The sequence below is a fragment of the Pongo abelii genome, chromosome 15 (genome assembly GCF_028885655.2).
Source record: "Pongo abelii isolate AG06213 chromosome 15, NHGRI_mPonAbe1-v2.0_pri, whole genome shotgun sequence".
Classification (NCBI taxonomy): Eukaryota; Metazoa; Chordata; class Mammalia; order Primates; family Hominidae; genus Pongo; species Pongo abelii.
The window spans coordinates 48,854,437-48,877,335 of record NC_072000.2 but is presented as its reverse complement, the minus strand read 5'-3'; the positions used below and the strand labels follow the sequence as shown (position 1 = coordinate 48,877,335).

At 39.1% G+C, this 22,899-nt stretch overlaps 2 protein-coding genes across 4 annotated transcripts; both read right to left on the bottom strand.

Annotated features, from left to right (window-relative positions):
* Window positions 1-351: 351 nt before the first annotated feature.
* Window positions 352-8,723, bottom strand: LOC129049985 (Krueppel-like factor 2). The gene is made up of 3 exons (XM_054530987.1): window positions 8,688-8,723; window positions 7,539-7,912; window positions 352-2,866 (listed from the first exon to the last, which is right to left on the bottom strand). Exons 1-3 carry the CDS (start codon window positions 8,721-8,723, stop codon window positions 2,821-2,823), a joined length of 456 nt encoding a protein of 151 aa, XP_054386962.1. The 3' UTR covers window positions 352-2,820.
* A 4,089-nt stretch (window positions 8,724-12,812) lies between these two features.
* C15H14orf28 (chromosome 15 C14orf28 homolog) lies at window positions 12,813-22,891 on the bottom strand. 3 transcript variants are annotated; one of them, XM_054530070.2, is made up of 6 exons: window positions 22,483-22,854; window positions 20,073-20,195; window positions 19,098-19,622; window positions 16,771-16,860; window positions 15,536-15,670; window positions 12,813-14,701 (listed from the first exon to the last, which is right to left on the bottom strand). In XM_054530070.2, the coding sequence occupies exons 2-6, from the start codon at window positions 20,162-20,164 to the stop codon at window positions 14,518-14,520; spliced, it is 1,026 nt and encodes a 341-aa protein (XP_054386045.1). In that variant the 5' UTR covers window positions 20,165-20,195; window positions 22,483-22,854; the 3' UTR covers window positions 12,813-14,517. The 3 variants fall into 3 exon arrangements, with proteins under 3 accessions (XP_054386045.1, XP_024087482.1, XP_054386046.1); XM_054530071.2 differs by lacking the exon at window positions 12,813-14,701 and adding an exon at window positions 16,451-16,541 and having other exon boundaries at window positions 15,538-15,670; window positions 22,483-22,810; XM_024231714.3 differs by lacking the exon at window positions 20,073-20,195 and having other exon boundaries at window positions 22,483-22,891.
* Between the last annotated feature and the right edge of the window lie 8 nt (window positions 22,892-22,899).

Sequence of the window (22,899 nt, the reverse complement as noted above, 5' to 3'; positions counted from 1 at the left end):
ATTAATGACATTTTGCTAATCCTATTTCATCTATTCACTCCACTTTTGTTTTTGCTGGAATATTTTAAAGAAAATCCCAGACATCATGGGATATAACCAGTAAATAAATGAGGCTGCTTCTCTAACTGATAAGGACACTTTAAATTTTTATTCTAAAAATAACAAAAAACTTTTCTATAAGCCACACTGATATATTCACACTGAAAAGTTACTACTTTTGTAATATTTAGTACCTAGTCTATATTCAAACTTCCATGATTATCTCAAAATTTTTTTTGATTGCCATTGGTTGCTTTAATTCTGGGTCTAAATGAGGTTTATTCATTGTATTTGACTGTTATGTCTCTTAAATCCCTTTTAATCTCTACCAGTCACTACCTCTCACCCCCTTTTTCTCATGCCATGTATTTGTTGAGGAAATGAGGCCATTTGCCTAGTAGATTGCCCCACATGCTGGATTTAGTTTTTTTTTTTAATTGGTATAGGTGGATGTAGACTTTTGTTTAGATTCAGGTTCTTTTTTTTTTTTTGTCAAGCATAATTGATGCAGTGTATATTTCCTATTGCATTGCATCATAAGGTATATTATGTCTGGTTATCTCACTTTTAGTTATGTTACGATTAATTTTTAGGCTTGAGTTTCAGGTGTTAACCTTATCCCTCCATTATCAAGTTCCCAATCAAACTCTCCCCTGATGGTTTCAGCGGCTCTTGATGGCCACAACTGGATCTGTTATTAGGTTGGTGCCAATGTAATTGTGCTTTTTGCCTTTTAAAGTAACGGCAAAGACCGCAGTTACTTTTGCACCAAACCTAATACTACATTAGGAGTTACAAATGGTGATTTTTCCAATTCTGTCATTTCTTCTGCATTTATTAGCTGGAATCCTATAAAGGAAAGCACTTCCTCATCCATCACTTATCTGGTTACTCTGAGATACATTATATACAAGAATGGCAGGGGAAAATGTTTAATTCATTCCTTTCTCAATCTTCAGAGTAATGAACTGGTGACCTAGCAACCTCCAACGATGATTAAGTATCATGAAACCAAAAATTTTTACATATCTGTTCCAATACATGCATTTCAGTTAATTGTCCATCTTAGTCCTGTGGATACTCACTAAGTTCCATTGAAAGTTTCCTTTCTTTTTTTAAAAAAAAGTACCAACAAATTATTAAATTATTTGAAATAATTTAAAATATTGCCAAATATACAGAAAAGTTTTTAAAACTCTTGCATACTTTTTCCAAGATTAACCAATTTTTAGCGTTTGGCTTCATTTGTTTTTATAATGTTTTCTCATTTTTTTCAAGCCATTTGAAAGTCAGTTGAATACATTATGTCCTTTTATGCTTTAATACTTCAGTGTATGTATCTTAAGAATAAGGATATTCTCTCCTGTAACCACAATTCAGGTATCAAATTCAGGCATCCTTGTGTTTTAGTTCTTTTACATTTTCTTCCCCAAATTGAGAATCACCTATTCCTTTAAGGGCCCATAATACCTTCTGCTAGGAAAAGGTATTTAGAGATCCCAGTATGGGTGCTAGTGGTGCTTTCTCATTTGTCCTTGCTTATAGGCTTTTCAGTAGGCAGAGTCAGGAAATACTTTATTTTTTATTTTTTTTAATTTTTAAGAGAGAGGAAAAGGGCTTTTACTTAAATGCTTTGATTTAATGTATCTTTTTTTTTTTTTTTTTTTTTTTTTTTTTTTTTTTTTTTTGAGATGCAGTCTCGCTGTCTCCCAGGCTGGAAGGCTGGAGTGCAGTGGTGCAATCTAAGCTCACTCCAAGCTCTGCCTCCTGGGTTCACACCATTCTCCTGCCTCAGCCTCCCGAGTAGCTGGGACTACAGGTGCCCACCACCACACCTGGCTAAATTTTTGTATTTTTAGTAGAGACGGGGTTTCACCCTGTTAGAAAGGATGGTCTCGGTCTCCTGACCTCGTGATCCACCTGCCTTGGCCTCCCAAAGTGCTGGGATTACAGGCGTGAGCCACTGTGCCTGGCCATATATCTTTTTTTAGTCTGAAAATATTGGTCTACATTGACATAATTACCTATTTGATTTATCTTACAACATATGTATAATAGTTTCAAATTAGCAATACTGATATAGCTATAAATAATACCAATAAATAATAAGACCAAAAGTTAAGACTGTTATTATTCTGTCCTTAAATTATATTTTACAAGGATGTATGATATGAACACTGGCTTTAGAGTCAAATGAAGTAATACTTTTCTTTGGTTAATAACCTAATGAATGTATAGTTAGGTTATTTTGATTCATCTTTTAATTTTTAGGGATATACTTTTTGATTTAATTTTTAATTATATATAATATTTACTTGACTCTAGAGTAGAAACTATATGACAAGATGCATTCACAGAAATTTTGTCTGCATTTTCATCTTTTCCACCATGTTCAGTTTATTTCTCTATAGGTAATAACTTTTATTAGATGTTGGTTTCATTGTTTCATTTTTAAAATAAAATACCATTTTCTCCATTTCCTTACAAAAAAGATAGCATACTACAAAAACACTTTTTTTCACTTAATATATTCTGGAGATTTTTCCATATCAATATATTGAGATCATTCTTACTCTTTTTTACAGTTGCACAGCACTTTGCTGTGTGGATATACCATAGGTTTTTTAACTAGTCTACTGATGGACATTTGAGTTATTTTCAGACCGTTGCCTTTACAAATAATGAATGTGATGAACTGCCTTGTGCATTTGTCAGTTTGTATTTAGGACATGGCTTTCTAGAAGTGGAATTGCTGGGCCAGGGTGGATGACATCGACATTGCTAGATCTTGTCCAGTTCTTCTAAAAGGTTGTTCCATTTTGCATACCTGTCGGCAATAGACAAAAGTGCCTTATAAGCTGTTTTGTTGTTGTTGTTTTGAGACAGAGTCTCATTCTATTGCCCAGGCTGGAGTGCAGTCGTGCGGTCTCAGCTCACTGCAACCTCCGCCCCCTGGGTTCAAGTGATTCTCGTGCCTCAGCCTACCAAGTAGCTGGGACCACAGGCGAGCACTACCACACCTGGCTAATTTTTGAATTTTTAGTAGAGACAGGGTTTCACCATGTTGCCCGGGCTGGTCTCGAACTCCTGACCTCAGGTGATCTGCCCACCTTGGCTTCCCAAAGGGCTGGGATTACAGATGTGAGCCACTGCACCTGGCCTTACAGGCTGTTTTTATTAGTCTCCCTACTTGGGCTTGTTAAAAAGTGTCAACTGGCCTCAGGTTCATTTTGGCTTAAACTATGTCTAACATTAAAATATAGTTAAAGAATTGAAAAGCTTCTTATGCTTTAATGCACATCAAAAGCTGATTTAAATCTCTTACTAAGGCAGGATGTAAATAAGGATGGACCAATCACTTTTGTCTCTGATCAGGAAAGACGTCTTAGAAAGTATATTCTTGTGTATACCCTGAGAAGAGTTAAGAATTTAAATAGGCAAGGGTCCTAGAATTTAATAGAGTAGGTGGTTCCCACTGAATAGAGGAGTATGTCTGAAAAAGTTTTATAGCCAGATTTTAAAAGACCAATATCATATATGTCTATATATACGTATGTGTGTATGTCTATATATGTATATGTGTATGTCTATATATAGATATATGTGTATATCTATATATGTCTAAGACATATAGAAATATATATCAAAGTCATATATATACACACTATATATGTGTATATATACATATGCACACACACTATATATGTATATATGACTTTATATAGTGTACATATGTGTATATAGACACACATATAGTGTGTACATGTACACACGTATAGTGCGTACCTATGTGTACGTATACACACGTATAGTGCGTACCTATGTGTACGTATACACACGTATAGTGTGTACATATGTGTATATATACATATGGTGGTATCTTAGTTCATTTGGACTGCTGTAACAAAATACCATAAACTGAGTAGCTTATAAGCAACTGAAATTATTTCTCACAGTTCTGGAGGCTGGGAAGTCTAAGATAAAGGCAGATTTGGTTTCTGGTAAGAACACTTTTTTTCTGGTTCATAGGCGTAATCTTGCTATGCCTTCACATGGTAGTAGGAGTGTGGCATCTCTCTTGGGTCTCTTTTCTAAGGGCACTAATCCCATCCAGGAGAGCTCCACTCTCATGACCTAATTAATTGCCTTGCCCCACCTCCTAAAGCCATCATTTTGGGGATGAGAGTTTCAACATACGAATTTTGGGCAGACATAAACATTCAAGACTATAGCAGGGGGATAAACAATTTTGGATAGTATCTGGTGGTTAAGTGGTTAAAGATTTTGAACAGGAACAATATGGGATATTTTATCATTTGATGTCTAGGAAACTTTATTCACTTTCTCTTCACATTTTTGCTTTGCTTTGTTCTTGCATTTTAAACTAATTCATGTATTTAACTTTTTAAAACTATTTTTACATTGTAATTTGTTCTGTGATCTTCATTTCCACAGAAATACCAGCAATGGTTTTCAGCCAACAAACTTGAAATATTTGCATAGAATTTAGTTTATTTTCTGCAACAACACTACACACTAATTTGCTGTAATTTCTTAATAAAATATTGAAAGAGGAATCCATAATGGTAATGTTACTGGGTGGGAGGTTCTTAACTGTGAATTGTCCAGGTTCTTGGCGTGTTGAACAAAGAATTGAACAAAATACACAAAGTAACAAAAGAAAGAAACAACAAAAGACAAAGCAACAAAAGAATAGTAATGAAAATACAGATTCATTGTAGTGAAAGTACATTCCACAGAGTGGGAATGGGCTTCAACAAGCAGCTCAAGAGTCCCGCTACTGAAATGCTCCCCAAGGTTTTTACAAAGCCAAAAGAACTTGGGCAACACCCCTACATAACATTTGGAGGCCTCCAGTTGGTTACACCCTATGAAGGATTGGTCTACGACCAATCAGAGGCTGAAGTGGAGGCTTGCCCCGCAGTCAATCACAGATTGAAGCGGAAACTTCTCTCTTGTTATCATAGGAGCCAAGATGTAGCCTGTATGCTGCCTAATCTTGCCTAGAACGATCTGCACCTGCTGTTCTTTTGCTTATGCATTAACCCTTGGTTACCCTAATTCCCTATTCTCCTGCCTCAGCAGCTAGCACTTTCATAGTGCTTACTATGTGTCAGGCAGTAAGTGCTATATATAGTAATTCATTTAATCCTCACGACAACCTTATGAGATATATTCTAGTATTATCTCCACTTTACAGTGAGGAAACAGAAATAGGTTAAGTCACAGGCCCAAAGCCACACAGCCCATGACTGAGTCTGGATTTGAATCCCAGCAATGTAACTTCAAAATCCGGATTTAACTGCCATATTTTTGCCTTTCCTCGACAGCCTGAAAAGCACAATCAATCAAGAACTAACGATAAAAGAGATAATTCATTGATCATATAGCATGATTCACTTAGTCTGCAAATCCAGTCTTTTTCCTGGGTGAAAAAGGACAATCCTAAATTAGGTATTCTGGCATTTTATAAGCTTGCTGAGGATAAAATTCCCAAACCTTCTCAAAAGGAGAGGTGAAGGAAGAGGGGGAAATTTCAGAAGCCATGAGGGTTGGGAGGAAATAGGTGAAGAAACCCCAGGGGTCAGTTTACAAATAATATTTTAGCGGGAGTGTTGGCAGAGAGCACAGCCAACTTTATCAAACGCAACTTGGTTGTATATTTCCCCCGACTTATGAGTAGGTAGTATCACAGAACAGAAGGAAAATTTGCTCACATCACCCAAATTATAAAGTAAGTTAATAGCTGGTCGTGGTGGCTCATGCCTGTAATCCCAGCACTTTGGGAGGCCAAGGAGGGTGGATCACTTGAGGTCAGGAGTTTGAAACCAGCCTGGCCAACAGTACAATTTTTGTACCAAAGATACAAAAATTAGCCAGGCGTGGTGGCACATGCCTGTAGTCCCAGCTACTCAGGAGGCTGAGGCAGGAAAATGGCTTGAACACGGGAGGCGGAGGTTGCAGTGAGCCGAGATCACGCCATTGCACTCCAGCCTGGGCGACGGAGCGAGACACACACACACACACAAAGTAGGTGAATACTTTTAAGGCCAAAAAAGTTCAGGTATTGTTTTCTCTCCAGGTCCTTTACATTCTATGCCGTGGAGCTCCTGCCACCTAGTGTTTTTGAAGAATACTGCAGGAGTTGGGAATCAGTCCTTTTCCTTCAGAAGTCCAGCGGATATTTACCAAGTGTTTAAAGAAGGCCAGGCCGGGCGCAAGGGCTCACACCTGTATAATCCCAGCACTTTTTAAGGCCGAGGCGGGTGGATCAACTGGAGGCTAGGCCTTCGAGACCAACCTGGCCAACATGGTGAAACCCCATCTCTACTTACACACAAAAAAATTAGCCAGGCATGGTGGCGAGCCCCTGCAGTCCCAGCTACTCGGAAGGCTTGAGCCCGAGAATTGCTTGAGTCCGAGAGGTGGAGGTTGCAGTGAACCGAGATTGCACCACTGCACTCCAGCCGGGGCCACAGAGCCAGACCCTGTCTCAAAATACTACTACTACTACTACTAGTAAATAAGGCTTATCCCAAGTGACCCTCTCACTTTCCTCTCACATATTCCGTATTATCAGAAACAGAAAAAAATTGAGATTAATTTGTGTGGATTACTTTAGCTATGATACATTTTTTTAAAATTTGAAGATGTTTGAAAATTTTTTATCTTTAAATGTAAGGCTTATAGCATTCTCTTAGAAATAATGGCAGTTAAGCTTTGGGGATAGAGAAAATAGTACTGTGTCTGGACTTGGTGGGTTCATGGTGTGGCTGGCTTCAGGAGTGAAACTGCAGACCTTCCTGGTGACTGTTAAGAGCTCATAAATGCAACAGGAAGATTATTTCCAACAGCAAAAGAACAAAGCTTCCATAACCTGAAAGGAAACCAGACCCAGCTGCCTGCTTTTATTCCCTTTTCTGACCCACCCACATCCTGCTGATTGGTCTATTTTACAGAGAGCTGATTGGCCCATTTTACAGAGAGCTGATTGGCCCATTTTGACAGGGTGCTGATTGGTGCATTTACAAACCTTGAGCTAGACACAGAGTGCTGATTGGTGCATTTACAATCCTTTAGCTAGACACAAAAGTTTTCCAAGTCCCCACTAGATTAGCTAGACACAGAGCACTGATTGGTACATTTACAAACCTTGAGCTAGACACAGGGTGCTGATTGGTGCATTTATAATCCTTTAGCTAGACACTGAAGTTCTCCAAGTCCCCAGTAGATTAGCTAGACACAGAGCACTGATTGGTGTGTTTACAAACTTTGAGCTAGACACAGGGTGCTGATTGGTGCGTTTACAAACCTTGAGCTAGACACAAAGTGCTTATTGGTGCATTTACAAACCTTTAGCTAGACATAAAAGTTCTCCAAGTGCCTACCGCACCCAGGAGCCCAGCTAGCTTCCCTAGTGGATCAGGTGTCGGGGCCGCTGGGGGAGCTGCCCACCAGTCCCGCGCCCACGCTCGTACTCATCAGCCTTTCCGTGGTCCATAGGACCGGTCGTCGTGGAGCAGGGGGCGGCGCCCGTCGGGGAGGCTCCGGCCACGCGAGAGCCAACGGTGAGGGGGCTTGGGCACGCATGGTGGGCTGCAGGTCCCGAGCCCTGCCCTGCGGGGAGGCGGTTGAGGCCCGGCGAGAACTGATCGCGGCGCGGGCGGGCCGGCAGTGCTGGGGGACCCGGTGCACCCTCCGCAGCTGCTGGCCCGGTTGTTAAGTCTCTTACTGCTAGTGGCCGGCTCCGAGTGCGGGCCCGCCGAGCCCAGCGCCCACCCGGAACCGGCGCCGGCCGGTGAGCACCGCGCGCAGCACCGGCTGCCGCCCGCGCCTTTCTCTCCACACCTCCCTGCGAGCAGAGGGAGCTGGCTGCGGCCTCGGCCAGCCCCAGAGAGGGGCCCCCGAGCGCAGCGGCGGGCTGAAGGGCTCCTTGAGCGCGGCCACTCCTTGAGCGCGGCCAGAGTGGACACAGAGACCCAGGAGGCGCCGAGAGCTAGCGAGGACTGCTAGCACGTTGTCACTTCTCAGTACTATATAATTGTCTTTGAAATAGTACTGTATAATTGTAGAGGTAGAGGAAATAGTACTATATAATTGTCTTTGAAATCACAAGCTGAAGAATCTGTAGTCTTTTTCCTTTACAGACCTCCGGGAGTGGTGGGCAGCAACTGTGCAAGGCCTGGTTCAAAAATCTCACAGCAGTTGTTTGCAGAGTTGTCCCTCCTGTGTACTCTCAAAGCCCCAGGTACCTACCCTGCCATAGTATTTCGTTTTATACTGTCATCATTGCTTTACTCATTTTTCTCCCGCTGTAGGCATGTATACTCTTCCAGGGCTGAAAGCATATCTAATTCAAGTAGCAAATGGTAGATACTCAATAAATATACATTAAATGAATGCTGCAGAGAATATGTCTGATATTACCTTGTTCTAGTTTGCAGCCCCCAAATCAAACCTAGCCTGCTTGGGAAAGGATTTTCCTAGCTGGCGGGCCATTTTCTCCAAGCCTTAACCTGATCTCTTCTTGACTTGAGCTCAGGTCAGCTCTCCTGTGTTTTCTCTCCTTCCCAATCCCTTTCCACTGCCCTAAAATTCTCGTATGTTGGGTATGCGGAGATACTTACTGTATCTGCTTCCCTCCTCTTCAAAAACTCCCTCATATTTTGTCCACCCTGCCCTTAAAGCTAATTATGTTGAGTGTATTTTAATCTTCCTTTGTTACAACTCTGTGTTAGGTTAACAGGAAAACAGAAAGTCTATTTGGTTGTATCTATTTGGGGACAATTTATTCCATCCTGGTCTTGCTTCCAAACTTCAGCACCCGGGATACTATGATTAAGATGTAGGTAGAGGATTGTAAAGGAATGATATCCTTTGTAAAATAAAAGAATGAGTTATTGAAGGTTTAAGAAGACAAATGTTTTTGAAAGCAAGTGTCCGGGTGAAAAGAAATGCCTGAACAGGTGGCCACAGCTGTTTTCCTGAGTCTTACTTTCCTCTTGGAGTTTTGTCATGTTAATTATCTCTATCACCACTATGCTGGCCTCTAGGAGTATACACTTCTTCCTTCCAAGCCCTAACTCCTTGGTTCTTGGTTCTTTTCAGTACTGTAGAGCCATGCTAGACTTTCCAAAAAGTCTTTACCAGTGTGAGCCAATCATTGGATCATCTAATCATAATTGTGTAAATTATGGATGGAAGAAATGATGGTGGAGAAGTTATGGATGACCTTTATTTTCTTCTTCAAACTTCTTTTGTATTACTGATTTACATATTATTTTATATTCATATTATGAAATGAGTGTTTATAAAATTCAAAGGTAGGCCGGGCACGCTGGCTTACATGTGTAATCCCAGCACTTTGGGAGGCCGAGGCAGGTGGATCACCTGAGGTCAGGAGTTCGAGACCAGCCTGGCCAACATGGTGAAACCCCATCTCTACTAATAATACAAAAATTAGCCAGGCATGGTGGCACGTGCCTGTAATCCCAGCTACTTAGGAGGCTGAGGCAGGAGAATCGCTTGAATCCGGGAGGCGGAGGTTGCAGTGAGCCAAGATCATGCCACTGCACTTCAGCCTGGGTGACAGAGCAAAGCTCCGTCTCAAAAATAGATAATAAATAAAACTCAAAGATAAAACAAGTAATGAAAATCCATCCAACTTGTATAAATAGCAAGTTTCTGATTCTACTATGGCTAACTTGTCTACGCAGCTAATTTGCTCCCAAAGCTCCTGTTCCATTCCATACCCTTTTTGAGGTTCCTGCCAAAGCAGCTCACCTTTTCATTTTTAAGCAATATTCCTCCTGATACCTTGCAGAAGATCTTATTGAGAAAACAGTGGTTAAACTATGGAACTGATTGCTCATTTGAGGATAAATAATCTAATTACATCCTCAGCATATAAACAAATTAGTTACAGATGGCTTCTTACTAACTTCCTCCCCCTCAGCTACAAGAGATAGACTAAAAGGCTGTTTTCTCCCCAGGATCAAATTAAATTTGAGGTTAAAGGAGTGTCTTAGTCTATAGGTGCTGCTATAACAAAACACCTGAGATTTGGTAATTTATAAAGAAGAGAAATTTATTTCTTACAGTTCTGGAAGTTGGGAAAATTAAGATGGAGATGCCAGCATCTGATGTGGGTTTTCTTGCTGCATCATCACATAGCAGGAGGAAGAAGGGCAAAAGGGTCAAACTCACTCTGTCAAGCCCATTACTGGCTGGGCACAGCGGCTCATGCCTATAATCCCAGCACTTTGGGAGGCTGAGGCAGGAGGATTACTTGAGCCCAGGAGTTTGAGACCAGCCTGGGAAACATAGAGAGACCCTGTCTCCACAAAAAATTTTTTAAAATTAAGGGAATGTGGTGGGTGCATGTCTGTAGTCCCAGCAACTTGGGAGGTTGAAGTGGGAGGATCACTTGAACCCAGCAGGTTGAGGCTGCAATAAGCCATGATTGTGCCATGGCACTCCAGCCTGGGTGACACAGTGAAACCCTGTCTCAAAAAAAAAAAAAAGTCCATTTATAAGGGCAATTCATCTCACTCATGAGGGCAAAGCCCTCAAGACTTAATCACCTCCCCAAACACCCCAGCTCTCAGTACCACCACCATAGGGATTAAGTTCAATATAAATTTTGAAAGGGAGACCATCATTCAAACCATAGCGAGGAGGCTGTCCAGGTGACCAGAGAGTGGAGCTTGGGCCAGTACAGTGGGATATAGGAACCGCTGATAGTAAGACATTCAATTTAAGATCTTTGTATAAATGTCTCAATAAGATGAACTTTTAAAGCTATGAAGTTTTAGGGCAGAATAATTTGATGCTGATTTTAAATGCTAGGGCATCAACAAAGGAAAAGGAGAAAATTTAAAAATTGTAAATGTTTGGTTTGGCTGTAGTTTAGTAATATTAATTACAATCATTTTATATGAATTCTTACCCTTTCTGCCTTATAGTACATTACAGTTATTTTCTAATAATTAAACATCACTGAATCATTATAAAACTAAATTTTGGGCCGGGCGCAGTGGATCACGCCTGTAATCCCAGCACTTTGGGAGGCCAAGGCGGGCAGATCACCTGAAATCGGGAGTCTGAGACCACCCTGACCAATATGGAGAAACTCCGTCTCTACTAAAAATACAAAATTAGCCGGGCGTGGTGGCGCATGCCTGTAATCCCAGCTACTCCAGAGACTGAGGCAGGAGCATCATTTGAACCTGAGAGTCAGAGGTTGCAGTGAGCCAAGATGGTGCCATTGCACACCAACCTGGGCAACAAGAATGAAACTCCATCTCAAAAACAAACAAAACTAAATTTTTCATATGCTCAACATGTACAGCTTTTCTTTTGTTTGCTTTTTTTTTTTTTTTTTTTTTGAGACAGGTCTTGCTCTGTTAGGCAGGCTGCTCCAGTGATCTCTGCTCACTGCAACCTCCAACTCTTAGGCTCAAGTCATCCTCCCACCTCAGTCTCCTGAGTAACTGGCACCGCAGGCAATAAGTGAACACCATCACACCCCACTGATTTTTGTATTTTTAGTAGAGATGGGGTCTCCCTATGTTACCCAGGGAACTCCTGAGTTCAAGTGATCCTCTCACCTCAGCCTCCCAAAGTGCTGGGGTTACAGGCATGAGCCACGTGTCCTGCCATGTACAGCTTTTTATGTGTGATAGTAGTCATCTGATGATGTAGTTGTTTGTCCATACTTTAGGAAAGAAATAGAACATGGGACTCAGTCTAGTAGGCATGCCTGTGGTGGTCAGTTATCCTTCTATTCTTCTTTCATTGGATTAGATCTAGTGACAGTTTAAACAAACTCTAATAATTTATAAATTATTATAAACTACTTTGAAGGAATAAGTAAGATTATCTGCAGAAGTTAAAGAAGAAACGGTTTCTTTTGCTGAAGCTTGTTGAAGACTCCTTCTTAAATTTGCTTATTTGTTTTTTATGCCAGATTGTAGAAAAGGTTTTAAAATTACTTTTGCTGTCCCTGTAGGTATAGGAGTTGTTTGTGGTATTTTGATTAAAAATATATTCAAGGGCTGGGCGTGGTGGCTCACGCCTGTAATCCTAGCACTTTGGGAGGCCAAGGTGGGTGGATCACCTGAGGTCAGGAGTTTGAGACCAGCCCGGGCAACATAGTGGAACCCCTTCTCTACTCAAAATACAAAAATTAGCCAGGTGTGGTGGCTGTGCGCCTGTAATCTGAGCTACTTGGGAGGCTGAGGTGGGAGAATCACTTGAACCAGGGAGGCGGAGGCTGCATTGAGCCAAGATGGAACCACTGCACTCCAGCCTGGGTGACAGTGAGACTCCATCTCAAAAAAAAAAAAAAAAAACCAAAACCAAAACAAAAAAAATATATTCTGATTATTACCTCGTATCTTTAGCCCCCCACCAGTAGATTATTCTGATTTCTCTAAGGATGTTTATAGAACTACAAAGAATTTTCCATACCCTCACCTTCACATTCCGTAGATAATCTATTTTAGTTAATTCTTTTTGATCCTTTTTCTATTCACTGTTTGGTCAGCAGGGGATAATTTCTTATTTCTATCAACTTAACTGCTACCATAAAAATAAACTATCTGTTCTCCTCCTTAAGCCCCAACCTGAGGTCAAGAAGGCATACTGAATTTCCATTACATACTAAATATATTAGTGATATGAGCTACAGCCTAAGTAATTTTTTAAATTCTGCAAAGTTCATTAGTAAGAGAAAATCTGGGAGCCTTGCCTGCAAATAAAAGAGGTAGAAAAATGTTTATTAGCATGTTCAAGGAGTCAAGATTTTAACAAACATCTTAATCCTCACAACAACCCTGTGAGGTAGGTAAGTCATTGTTTCATGATAAACTAGTATTCCAAATAAAGTGCATTTCCTGAAAGAATAAATCTGCATTAGGAATAATTTTGTTAATGACACCATTTATGTTTACGGTAATATTTGTGTTATTGTATACTTCAATTCATGCAATCAGGTGTCCCCAGAAAAGTTCACTCTAAATTAAATCCTATTCAGATACACTTGGGAAACTATTTAAATAAATCTTGGGGTGAATTTTTTTTTTTTGTAAAATAAATCAGTTTGATATATAAACAAGAATTTTCATAGTATTTGCTAATGTGAGGCATTCTCAGTAATGTTTCACCCATATTATTTATCCATTCTTGGGTAAGTTTTCTCAAAATGGCACCAAGCACTTTAGCAGTTCAGCAGATGGCAGTGATCTGTGCTGTCATGTAGAAGTTTCTAAATATATTGCAACAAATCCAATCCCAAACCTGAAGTGAACTATTTATTGAAATGTAAACACTAAAATGGTGATAAATTTTAAAAAGTATTTTCCCTTGAGAATATTTTTTCCCTTAAGTTGCAAAAAGAAGAGTGACCTTAGGGTCTTTATAAAGAAACGTAATGTTCTGATAACTATAAAATCCTAATGATTTGTATTGCAAGTCAAAGCTGCATGCTATCAATCACTACTTATAAGGAAGCCAGTAGACATCACTCAAAAATTTAAGTATTCTTTTCTCTGTGTCAATATAAAACTTCACTAGGAAAAGAAGTATTTCCAGGCACGCATTTCCCCTTAAATATATATTTAAAGTGCATTTCTATTGCTAGTCCGACACTAGTAAATATCCAGTTGCCTAATATTGTTTATAGTTGTTTTATCTGCAAAATACATTAGAGCATTTCAAATTACATTTAATTATAAGGTAAACATTTAAGATAGTTATATAATTTATTTGTAATAACCTGAATTAAGCTTGGAAGCTCAGCTATCACTTAAAATCCACTGGCAGGTTTATAATACTTTAGGAAGTAGTTAAAAGTAATTTGCCATTATAAAGAAATAGTTTAAGCTCTGAAAAATTTCTCAGACATTTTTAAAAATTGCTGCAGGGATACTGGGCAAATCGAACTAATAAACTAAGCCATCGATAAATTGTACATTCAAATCCATACTAGATCAAATAGTGCACTTTGGATTATAGTGAGGTAGGGCAAAGAAATAACAGATATATTTTGAATTTTTAAATTATATAAACTAAAATACTTTTACCTAGGTTTTACTCGAATATCCAAAAAGAAAAACTTAGAATTCAGATGACAAAGTATTTCTTGAATTCAAAGACAGAATTGTAAAAATCTTTGAGGTACATATAAATAAAAAATACAAAGGCCACAAGATATGTTTTATTCCAACATAAAATATGCTCATATAAAAATAACTCAGGAAATATAAAAAAAATTACAAACATTTTTGCATAGATCCTCTATATAAAACATTTACCTGGGGTTAAACACTGAAAATACACTTCTGAAACTAGTATAGTTGAACTATTTTCTTGGATACCAAGTATACACAAAATAAAAGCCCTTCATCTGGGGGAGCATGGGTAGGAGGGAAAACAACTTTTAGCATCAGTCTATATTTATTTCTCTGTTGCTCGAATATAAACCAATGATGACAAGAGGAGAAACTCTGGGGGTTTATTTAACAAAATTAAATTCACATTTCTGAGCCCATCATAGTGCATCCAATGTCCACCAATCTGGAAAGCTGCAGAATAATGATGTTCCTCTTTGTTAAATAATGTGGCACCTTCCAACAAATACCTGCAAATTAAATAATATAATATGGAGAAAATTTAATACTTTGTTTTTAAGATAAACATTCCTTAAATTCATAACTAAGGAATAAAAACATTGACATTGTTTGTATTCTGTTCCCTGAAAAAGATATCCATCTCTATAGATCATGTAATAAAACTGGAAATGTGGAAATTAAGAATTTCTTAAAAACATATTTTAACAGATGAACTTATAACCTGTATGTTTCTTTTAAAAAAGAGTAAACACATAAGAAAACTTTTACAGGCAAAATGTTAAAAGAACCCTTTATTTCCTGATTTGTATGCAGATATTTTTATTTATAGTGACAAGTAACATTTTATGTTTAAATTATGACCACCTGCATACTACTACACACTTCTTTGACTTGAAATACAAATATTAGCCAGTATGTGTCAGGCACAAAATACTGTGCTATTATTATACTATCCAGTATTATGTGTCAGGCACTATCTTAAACACTTAGTATGTGCTTATTAAATCTTTACAATAATTGCACTAGGTTGATACCATCATCTCTGTTTTATAGATAAGAAAACTGACATGCAAACTGGTTAAGTTGTTGGCCCAAGATTAACTTATAAAAGATGGGGCTAGGACTTGAACCCAATTGTGTCTATTCTATAGTCCACATACCTACCCACTATGTGCACTGCTAGTAACTGACTCTCTCTAATAAATTCTGATTCTATTCAGAATACATACATTTAGAGATAGATATGATTGTTTTCAACAATATCTCTTAAGGGCTAGTCAAAATCAATATAACATAAATTTGTTTTATTAGTTTTATAAAGAAACAACAACAAAAACACCTACTTGTGATCAGACAAATCCAAGTAATAGGGTACATATGCCAGATCTTCAGATTTCCAATGTTGCATATTTAAGACAACAAAAGGGGGTGCCCCATGGCAGAAAACTCGTTGGGAAAATTCTCTTAAGCCACCACACCTAAAATAGAAAACAGGCATGAACATTATTACACTTGGGACACAGCTGGCTTTCAACACTTCAGAGTTGTCTTCCTGACTTTAATTTTCTTATAATTATCTATTATAGGTGTAGGTAATGGTTAATACCTATAGGTATAGGGTAATTACTACCTTGTATCACCTAATAGTTCCAGAAGTTTATAAGCTGTGTTCCTTACACTAGAAATGATATGTTTAAAACTTCAGGAAATGCTAGCTATTTCTATATAAGCCTATGAAAGCATAACTCTGCAGAACTGATACGAACGCTTTTACATTTCACTCTAGATGCTGGTTTCAAATAATGGCAGAGAGGGGAAAAATATGACTCTAATTGCTTCCTTTTGCCATTAGACTCGACTATAAGCATGAACAAATTGTTTCCTCATATTATGAGGTATTAAGTATATGGATCAGAATATAACAAATTGAATTATACAGTAAAATCTTGATTAACCGGAATGCTCAGGGTATAGTATTCTGGTTAACAAACATTATTAACTAAACCAAATTAACCAGAAAACATCTGTTTCAGTATTTGTTGCTACAGTATATTTGTTCACTTTCTGGACTTAATAGGTACAATTAACAGAACATATTTTTACCTTTCCTTTTGTAATTAATCAGCAATAAGATCATCCTTCTAGATATTAATTCTCATTATACAATAATGCAGTCACAGAAAATTTTAAGAGATTGGGATGAATATGTTCTGCTTCTCTCAACTTCTACTAGGTTAAGTTTTTTAGTTGTCATTTACCTCTTTTTCCTAAATGGAGAGTGCAGAAAAAAATCCAGATAATTGAGGGTCCCGATTAGCTGGGTTCCGGTTAACCAAGGTTTTATTGTACCTACTCAGCAGTGAGGAAAAAAAAAGAAAAGGTATTTGCTTTGTATTCATCAATCAGCTGCAGTACCATATTCTATGTAGTGATATACTCTGTAACAAAAACACTGTAAAATGTCATAGTAAACTAGGTTTGTTACTAAGATTCATAAAGTACTTCAAGGAGCACATCTGCCTAGGTTTCCTTATAAACACATACATACTGTCATTTTAAATGTCTATCATATACTCACCCATGCTCTTCACACAGTTCAATCTTGGAACAGAATAACTCATTCACAGCCAGTCTTATCAAGTTTCCATGTGGAATTTCTTGGGGAGGACTACAATAATTATTAAATGCATGTAAGAACTGCTTCAACATTTTATATCTTAATATAACAAATTTTACAGCTCAGACCTTTATTAGCAAAACCAATTATACCAAGTATAACCTCTATTACACATTTGGAATTTCTTGCAGATAGTATAGAAACCAGTTGAACTCAAACACTAATTATGAAATTTTCAAAGAAACATACTTTTGTATAAACAATCCTGATATATCCAGTTGCTGCTACGTTAATCTAAAACATTTGTGAGAAGATTCAAACGAGGCAATCTGGTCTCGTGGGAAGGAACTAGGACCCAGAATCAGAGGAGCAGCTGATTAGTTACCTGATTAAATGTAAGTAATAATCATTCTTGGCCTCAAGTACCTGATCTGTTAGAAAAAATTTTTTTCTACATTACTTCAGAGGTTGCTTTAAATATAGGATTTTTAAAAAAGTAGGCATAAAAGTTATAGAGTATGATGAAAAATATTTTATTAAATAGTATAAAATATAGAATTATAAATACTTCATTATAGTTTCAAAATATTTACAGATGAAACTAGTTTTTAAAAAACAAGATATTAGGCTGGGTGTGGTGGCTCACGCCTGTAATCCCAGCACTTTGGGAAGCTGAAGTGGGTGAATCAGGATTTTGATACCAACCTGGGCAACACAGCAAGATCCTATCTCTACAAAAAAAACACAAAAATTAGCCGGGCATGGCGGTGCATGCCCCTGGTGCCAGCTACTTGGGGGTGCTGAGACAGGAGGATCTCTTGAACCCAGGAAGTCAACATTGCAGTGAGCTGTGATCACACCATTATACTGTAGCCTGGGAGATGGAGTGAGACCCTGTCTCAAAAAATAAAAAATTAATAAAACATTAGCTGGGCATGGTGGCATATACCTGTAGTCCCAGCTACTGGAGAGGCTGAAGCGGTGAGGCATGAGGCAGGAGGACCACTTGAGCCCGGGAGTTCAAGGCTGCAGTGAGCTATGATCACTGCAACACTTCTGAGTTGTCTTTATGACTTGAAAATTATTTCCATTGATAGATATTTCAAATTAGCAATGCAGGAAAATAGACAAAGTGTATTTCAGAGAAATATAAGTTTAACAAATTAGGGTATGCGATGTACATTTCCAAATGGGAACAATCTGTCAGGCTGTTTTTCTGGACCATAGGGCCAAATACCTTTCTGCCGACAATGTCTTTAGGTCTGTTTTTCTTCCACTGGCAATTATCCCCTTTCCAGCTCATGTCCCTTGGAGGCTTTAATGTTTCCCAACACTCCACTAGGGCTTGCCAATTTGGACTCTGTCCCTATCATTTACCAGATGGGAGATCTGCCTTTTCTCTGAAAGCCAAAAACACTCATCTGGCTCCTTGCACCTTTCCTAGTCAAAATAAAAGCTGCTTACATCCACATCCACATGTGAGATACCAAGTTCTGGGTTTCTGTCTATAATTATGTCTTGGCCATAATATGAAAGAATACTTTTAATTTTCTTGTTCATGTGGAACTAGCCCTCCTGACAGAGACCTATTCAAAGGGTGAAACATTCCAAAACAGTATTAAGCGCTCTTAAAGAGGTTACATTTGTGACACTAAGAATCATCTATAGTCATATTAGTAAATTCAAGTAAGAGTAATATATTTTTCATACTGAGTAATTCATTACTTTACTACTGACAAGGTTATCAGCTGGTTTTGTAAAGTAATTATAAGATGTTTGGATGTAATAGGCTGTAACACTGTTTTCAGGTGACCTGCAGAAGAATCTTGCATTTGTGTGACTGCTTCATGCCTAAGTAATTATAAAGGCTCTGTACTTTAACAAGTACTTTGGCAATACTGTCATTTGTCATCCAATGGGGACACATTCTGAGAAATGTATCCTTAGATGATTTCATAGTGTGTAAACATCCTAGAATGTGCTTACACAAAACTAGATGGTATAACCTTTTACACACCTAGGCTATATGGTAAAGCCTATTGCTCCTAGGCTACAAATCCATACAGCATGTTACTGTACTTAATACTGTAGGCAATTTTAACAAAATGGTAAATCTTTGTGTACCTAAACATGGAAAGGTATACTAAATATACAGTATCCTACAAACCAGCATGGCATATGTGGTCCTTTGTTGACCCAAATGTCATTATGGGGTACACGATTACATATCTAAAGCAACATTCATTAAAAAAAGTAAAAGTGACAAAACAGACGTCAGACCAACTTACTTTATATTAATTGTGCGCTGTTGATCCTCCTGCACTCGAGTTGGGCATCGCCAGTTGGAACAGTAACTCTCTTGAATGGTAGACATGAGATTTTCAAGATTTTTTGTAAAATTATCATGCTCATTCCCAAACAAATCAATTATTAATGAAGCTTTATGGACTTCAGATTTGTATTGCTGTTTTTCCATCTTGTCCCAAATCCAAAGTAGCTTCACAGTTGTAAAACTGTAGGTGTCCATTAAATAAAGAAAACAGTCTACAAACTCTCTGCCAAAATGAAGAGAGAGTTCCCTAGGGAAATTTTCATTTTCATTAAGAATGACATATAATAACATCAAGAATCCATCTATGGTGCAGGTATTTTTTAGTCTTATTTCAACATAGAGTGGTGTACAGGATACTGCTTTGCGGCCAGCTTTGATAGTAAAAACACCCCCCCAAGGAAGAACAGGCCTCCAAAATGATCGATCTTGGTTATAGTTATTTTTAATTGATGCTTTGATCTCTTCAAACAGTGTCTTCATCCTACATTTTAAAAGTTTAAAACAGAACACATAAACTTGTAACTTTGTATATTAAATGCATAATATGTTTAAACGAAAATAAATCCATCTAAAGACTCAAATCAAATGTGGTTATTAGGCCTCCCAACATAGCAAAAAAATTTAAATTTCGGGCACTATGCATGCTTTCTGGAAAGACCATTTAAGAAGTTGCAGCCTTTTTTTGAGGTACAGATGGCCATTTGATAGGCTTTATATTAATTACATTGCAGATTTTACCTGTGACAGAGGGAAACCCTGTAATAAAAAAAATCCTGAGGCTGGGCGCAGTGGCTCACGCCTGTAATCCCAGCACTTTGGGAGGCTGAGGCAGGCGGATCACCTGAGGTCGGGCATTCGAGACCAGCCTGACCAACATGGAGAAACCCTCTCCATTAAAAATATAAAATTAGCTGGGCGTGGTGGCACATGCCTGTAATCCCAGCTACTCAGGAGGCTGAGGCAGGAGAATCGCTTGAACCTGGGAGGTGGAGGTTGCGGTGAGCTGAGATCGCGCCATCTCATTCCAGCCTGGGCAACAAGAGTGAAACTCCATCTCAAAAAAAAAAAAAAAAATCCTAAATTAAAATAAAGCTATTAAAAACATAAACTAACTTTGGTTAGGCATATTCCTAATGTAAACCTCCTTCTCTTTCCAAAATACAGGCTGTGCTTGCTTCATTTTCTTGTTAATAGGGGTGGTTCCACTTAAGAAACTAATATAATGGGATCCTTAATTGGAGGTACAGAATAATAGCCATTACATAATCTTTATATTAACTATACTACATATTTTATCTGTTGTATAGAAAAACTATGTAAAAAACTCCTGTTGCTATATAGACTAAGACTAATTCTGACATTTAGCTTTGAAAGACAGCATAAGAAGTAATCATGAAATCAATCTTAAGTGAATAGTAGCATAGTTAATATTGCTAATCATTTTGGGATTTTTATTTGCAACTCAGAATTGTACTATTAATTTTGCAATTTAGATATACTATAATTTTTAACTACAGAGGCTATACTATGAAGATCTGATTCAGAACTTGATAAATATCCTGATTATTCCCTATGCATGTTTTGGGAATGAAGCAAAGCATCCTCAGTTTTCAAACTGGCGCTCTTCCCCAACCTTGAGGACCACTAGGCACTTTGTTTTTAAAGCCACAGTAAGTATTTTAATAAATATGTTGTGTTATATGTATGTTATATAGCGCACATATTTTTGAAAGAATGAGTTCTTTTTACAATTGTATTGAAAAAACTCCTTCACTTTACTTGGGATGAGCAAATAAACTAACAACATCATATTGTTTTCCAAGGTTACTTTTATGGAGAAGTATTGTGAAAAAAGGGAGGCATCTGAGGAGCGGAAACAGAGAAATGAGTGACTGAGATCAGTGTCTTATTTTGACCATCTTTTCCAAGTGCTGCATCCTCCCAAACACAGCATGAACTCAACACTTAATAAAGCTGCAGTCTACGTGTTTTATTTGTGTAAGAAACTAAGTCCAAAACATTCTGCAACACGAGTAAAAATTCACTTCTGCAATATATTAAACACACATGAACACAGTGTTTTCAGTTTGAAGCAAGATACTGTGGACTCTAAAATATCCAGTAACTATATTTAGTATGAAGAGTGGATGTTTATATCTAGTTGGTCAACACATTGATTCTAGTCATCCACTTAAGAATAACAGGGCGTGGCAAATCTGTAGCCTAGGAAAACACAAACTCAGTTTCTTCGTAATAGAAACTGACACGTTTTGTTTACAAAGATTTTAAAAAACAATTATGCATTCATATACTATAAAAACGAAAATAAGTTTATGGTTTGATTTATTTCCGTTGAATTTTAAAGAACTTTGTAGCAAGGTTTAAGATTGCTTAAAGAGCCTGAGTTCAGATTCCTAAAATAGTGCATTGAGAAGGAAGCATAAATCTCTAGGATATTTTCTTCAAATTATCTTTAGACATGACCAAATAAAGTGTAACTACCTCTGTAAAACAATAGTTACACTCCAAGAGAATTAAACTATAATGACATATATGGCATGAAACTTTAGTCTTTCTCTGGGAAAAACGGGAGGAGGGAAGGTTTGGAAGAACTACAGGATACTAGTTTCATCATGAATTTGGTGATTTGTTCCAAAGTAAATTGCAATAAAAATGGGGGGTGGGGAGAAATGATGGAAAGATAGCTGTAAAGAGCTTTACTTAAAATTGTCTTAGCTGTTTAGCTAGGAACTGTAATTGGAAGGACTGGAGGATGTATTCCGCTGGCTTTATTCTCCAGGCTCAACAGGCCTTCCAATTTGAATAAACCTGGAAAACTCCCCTGATCTCTATTTCTTTGACAAAACATCTTTCTTTCATGGTGACTTCCAAGGGAGGAAACTGGTTCCCCAAGCTAGCCGTGAGGACCCCACCACCTGCCCAAGGCATTGAACGCCAGACTCCCTAAGGACTCAGGGGTTCTAAAAGTCCCCTCTCAAATCAGCGCCTGAAATACGCCTCAACAGCCACGCGCTACCGCTCCCAGCAGCGCAGGGCTTCGGGACAGGGACAAGGCGGACGCGAGGCGTGCACCCCCGGGGAGCCCCCACGCTCCGGCCACGCCCACCCTGGCCATGGGCAGCCGCGCCCGGGAGGCCTGGCATCGAGGCGGGCGGGTCCCCGAGTTAGGGGCCCGCGAGTCGGCTGGGCCCCCCCGCCTCTGTCCGGGCAGTGCCCCGCCAAGTGCCCAGGACTGCGGGCAAATAGGCTGGAGGGCCGGGCCGCGGAAGGCGTTCCCACACCGGCCAGTCTCCGTCCACCAGGAAGCAAACTCCTCGTACCTCCCCGGGGACCGAAAACCGCCGGTGCCGCCGCACCCGTCGCCGCCGCCGCCTGCTCATGGAGAGCCCGGGCTGCCGCCGCCGCCGCCGCCGCCTCATCTATGAGTACCGCCGGCTGTCTCGGCCTCCCCCGGCTTGAGTTCTGGGCTCTGGCACGGCCTCCATGGCACCCGCCGCGGCGGGAGCCACAGCAGCTCCAGCGCCCAGGCGGAATCTCACTGGACCCACGGAGCCAGGACAGCGGTACACGTCGCTTCTTATTACGGAGGAAGATTCGGCACGACCTCCGCCCCCCTCCCCCCAAGCCCCCCGTTTTCAGCCGCCTGACAGCGCAGCCGCGCAGGCGCGAAGACGCCCCAGCCTAAAGTGCGTGTGTCGGGTGTGTATACAGCATCCAGATTCGCCCAATGGGAACCA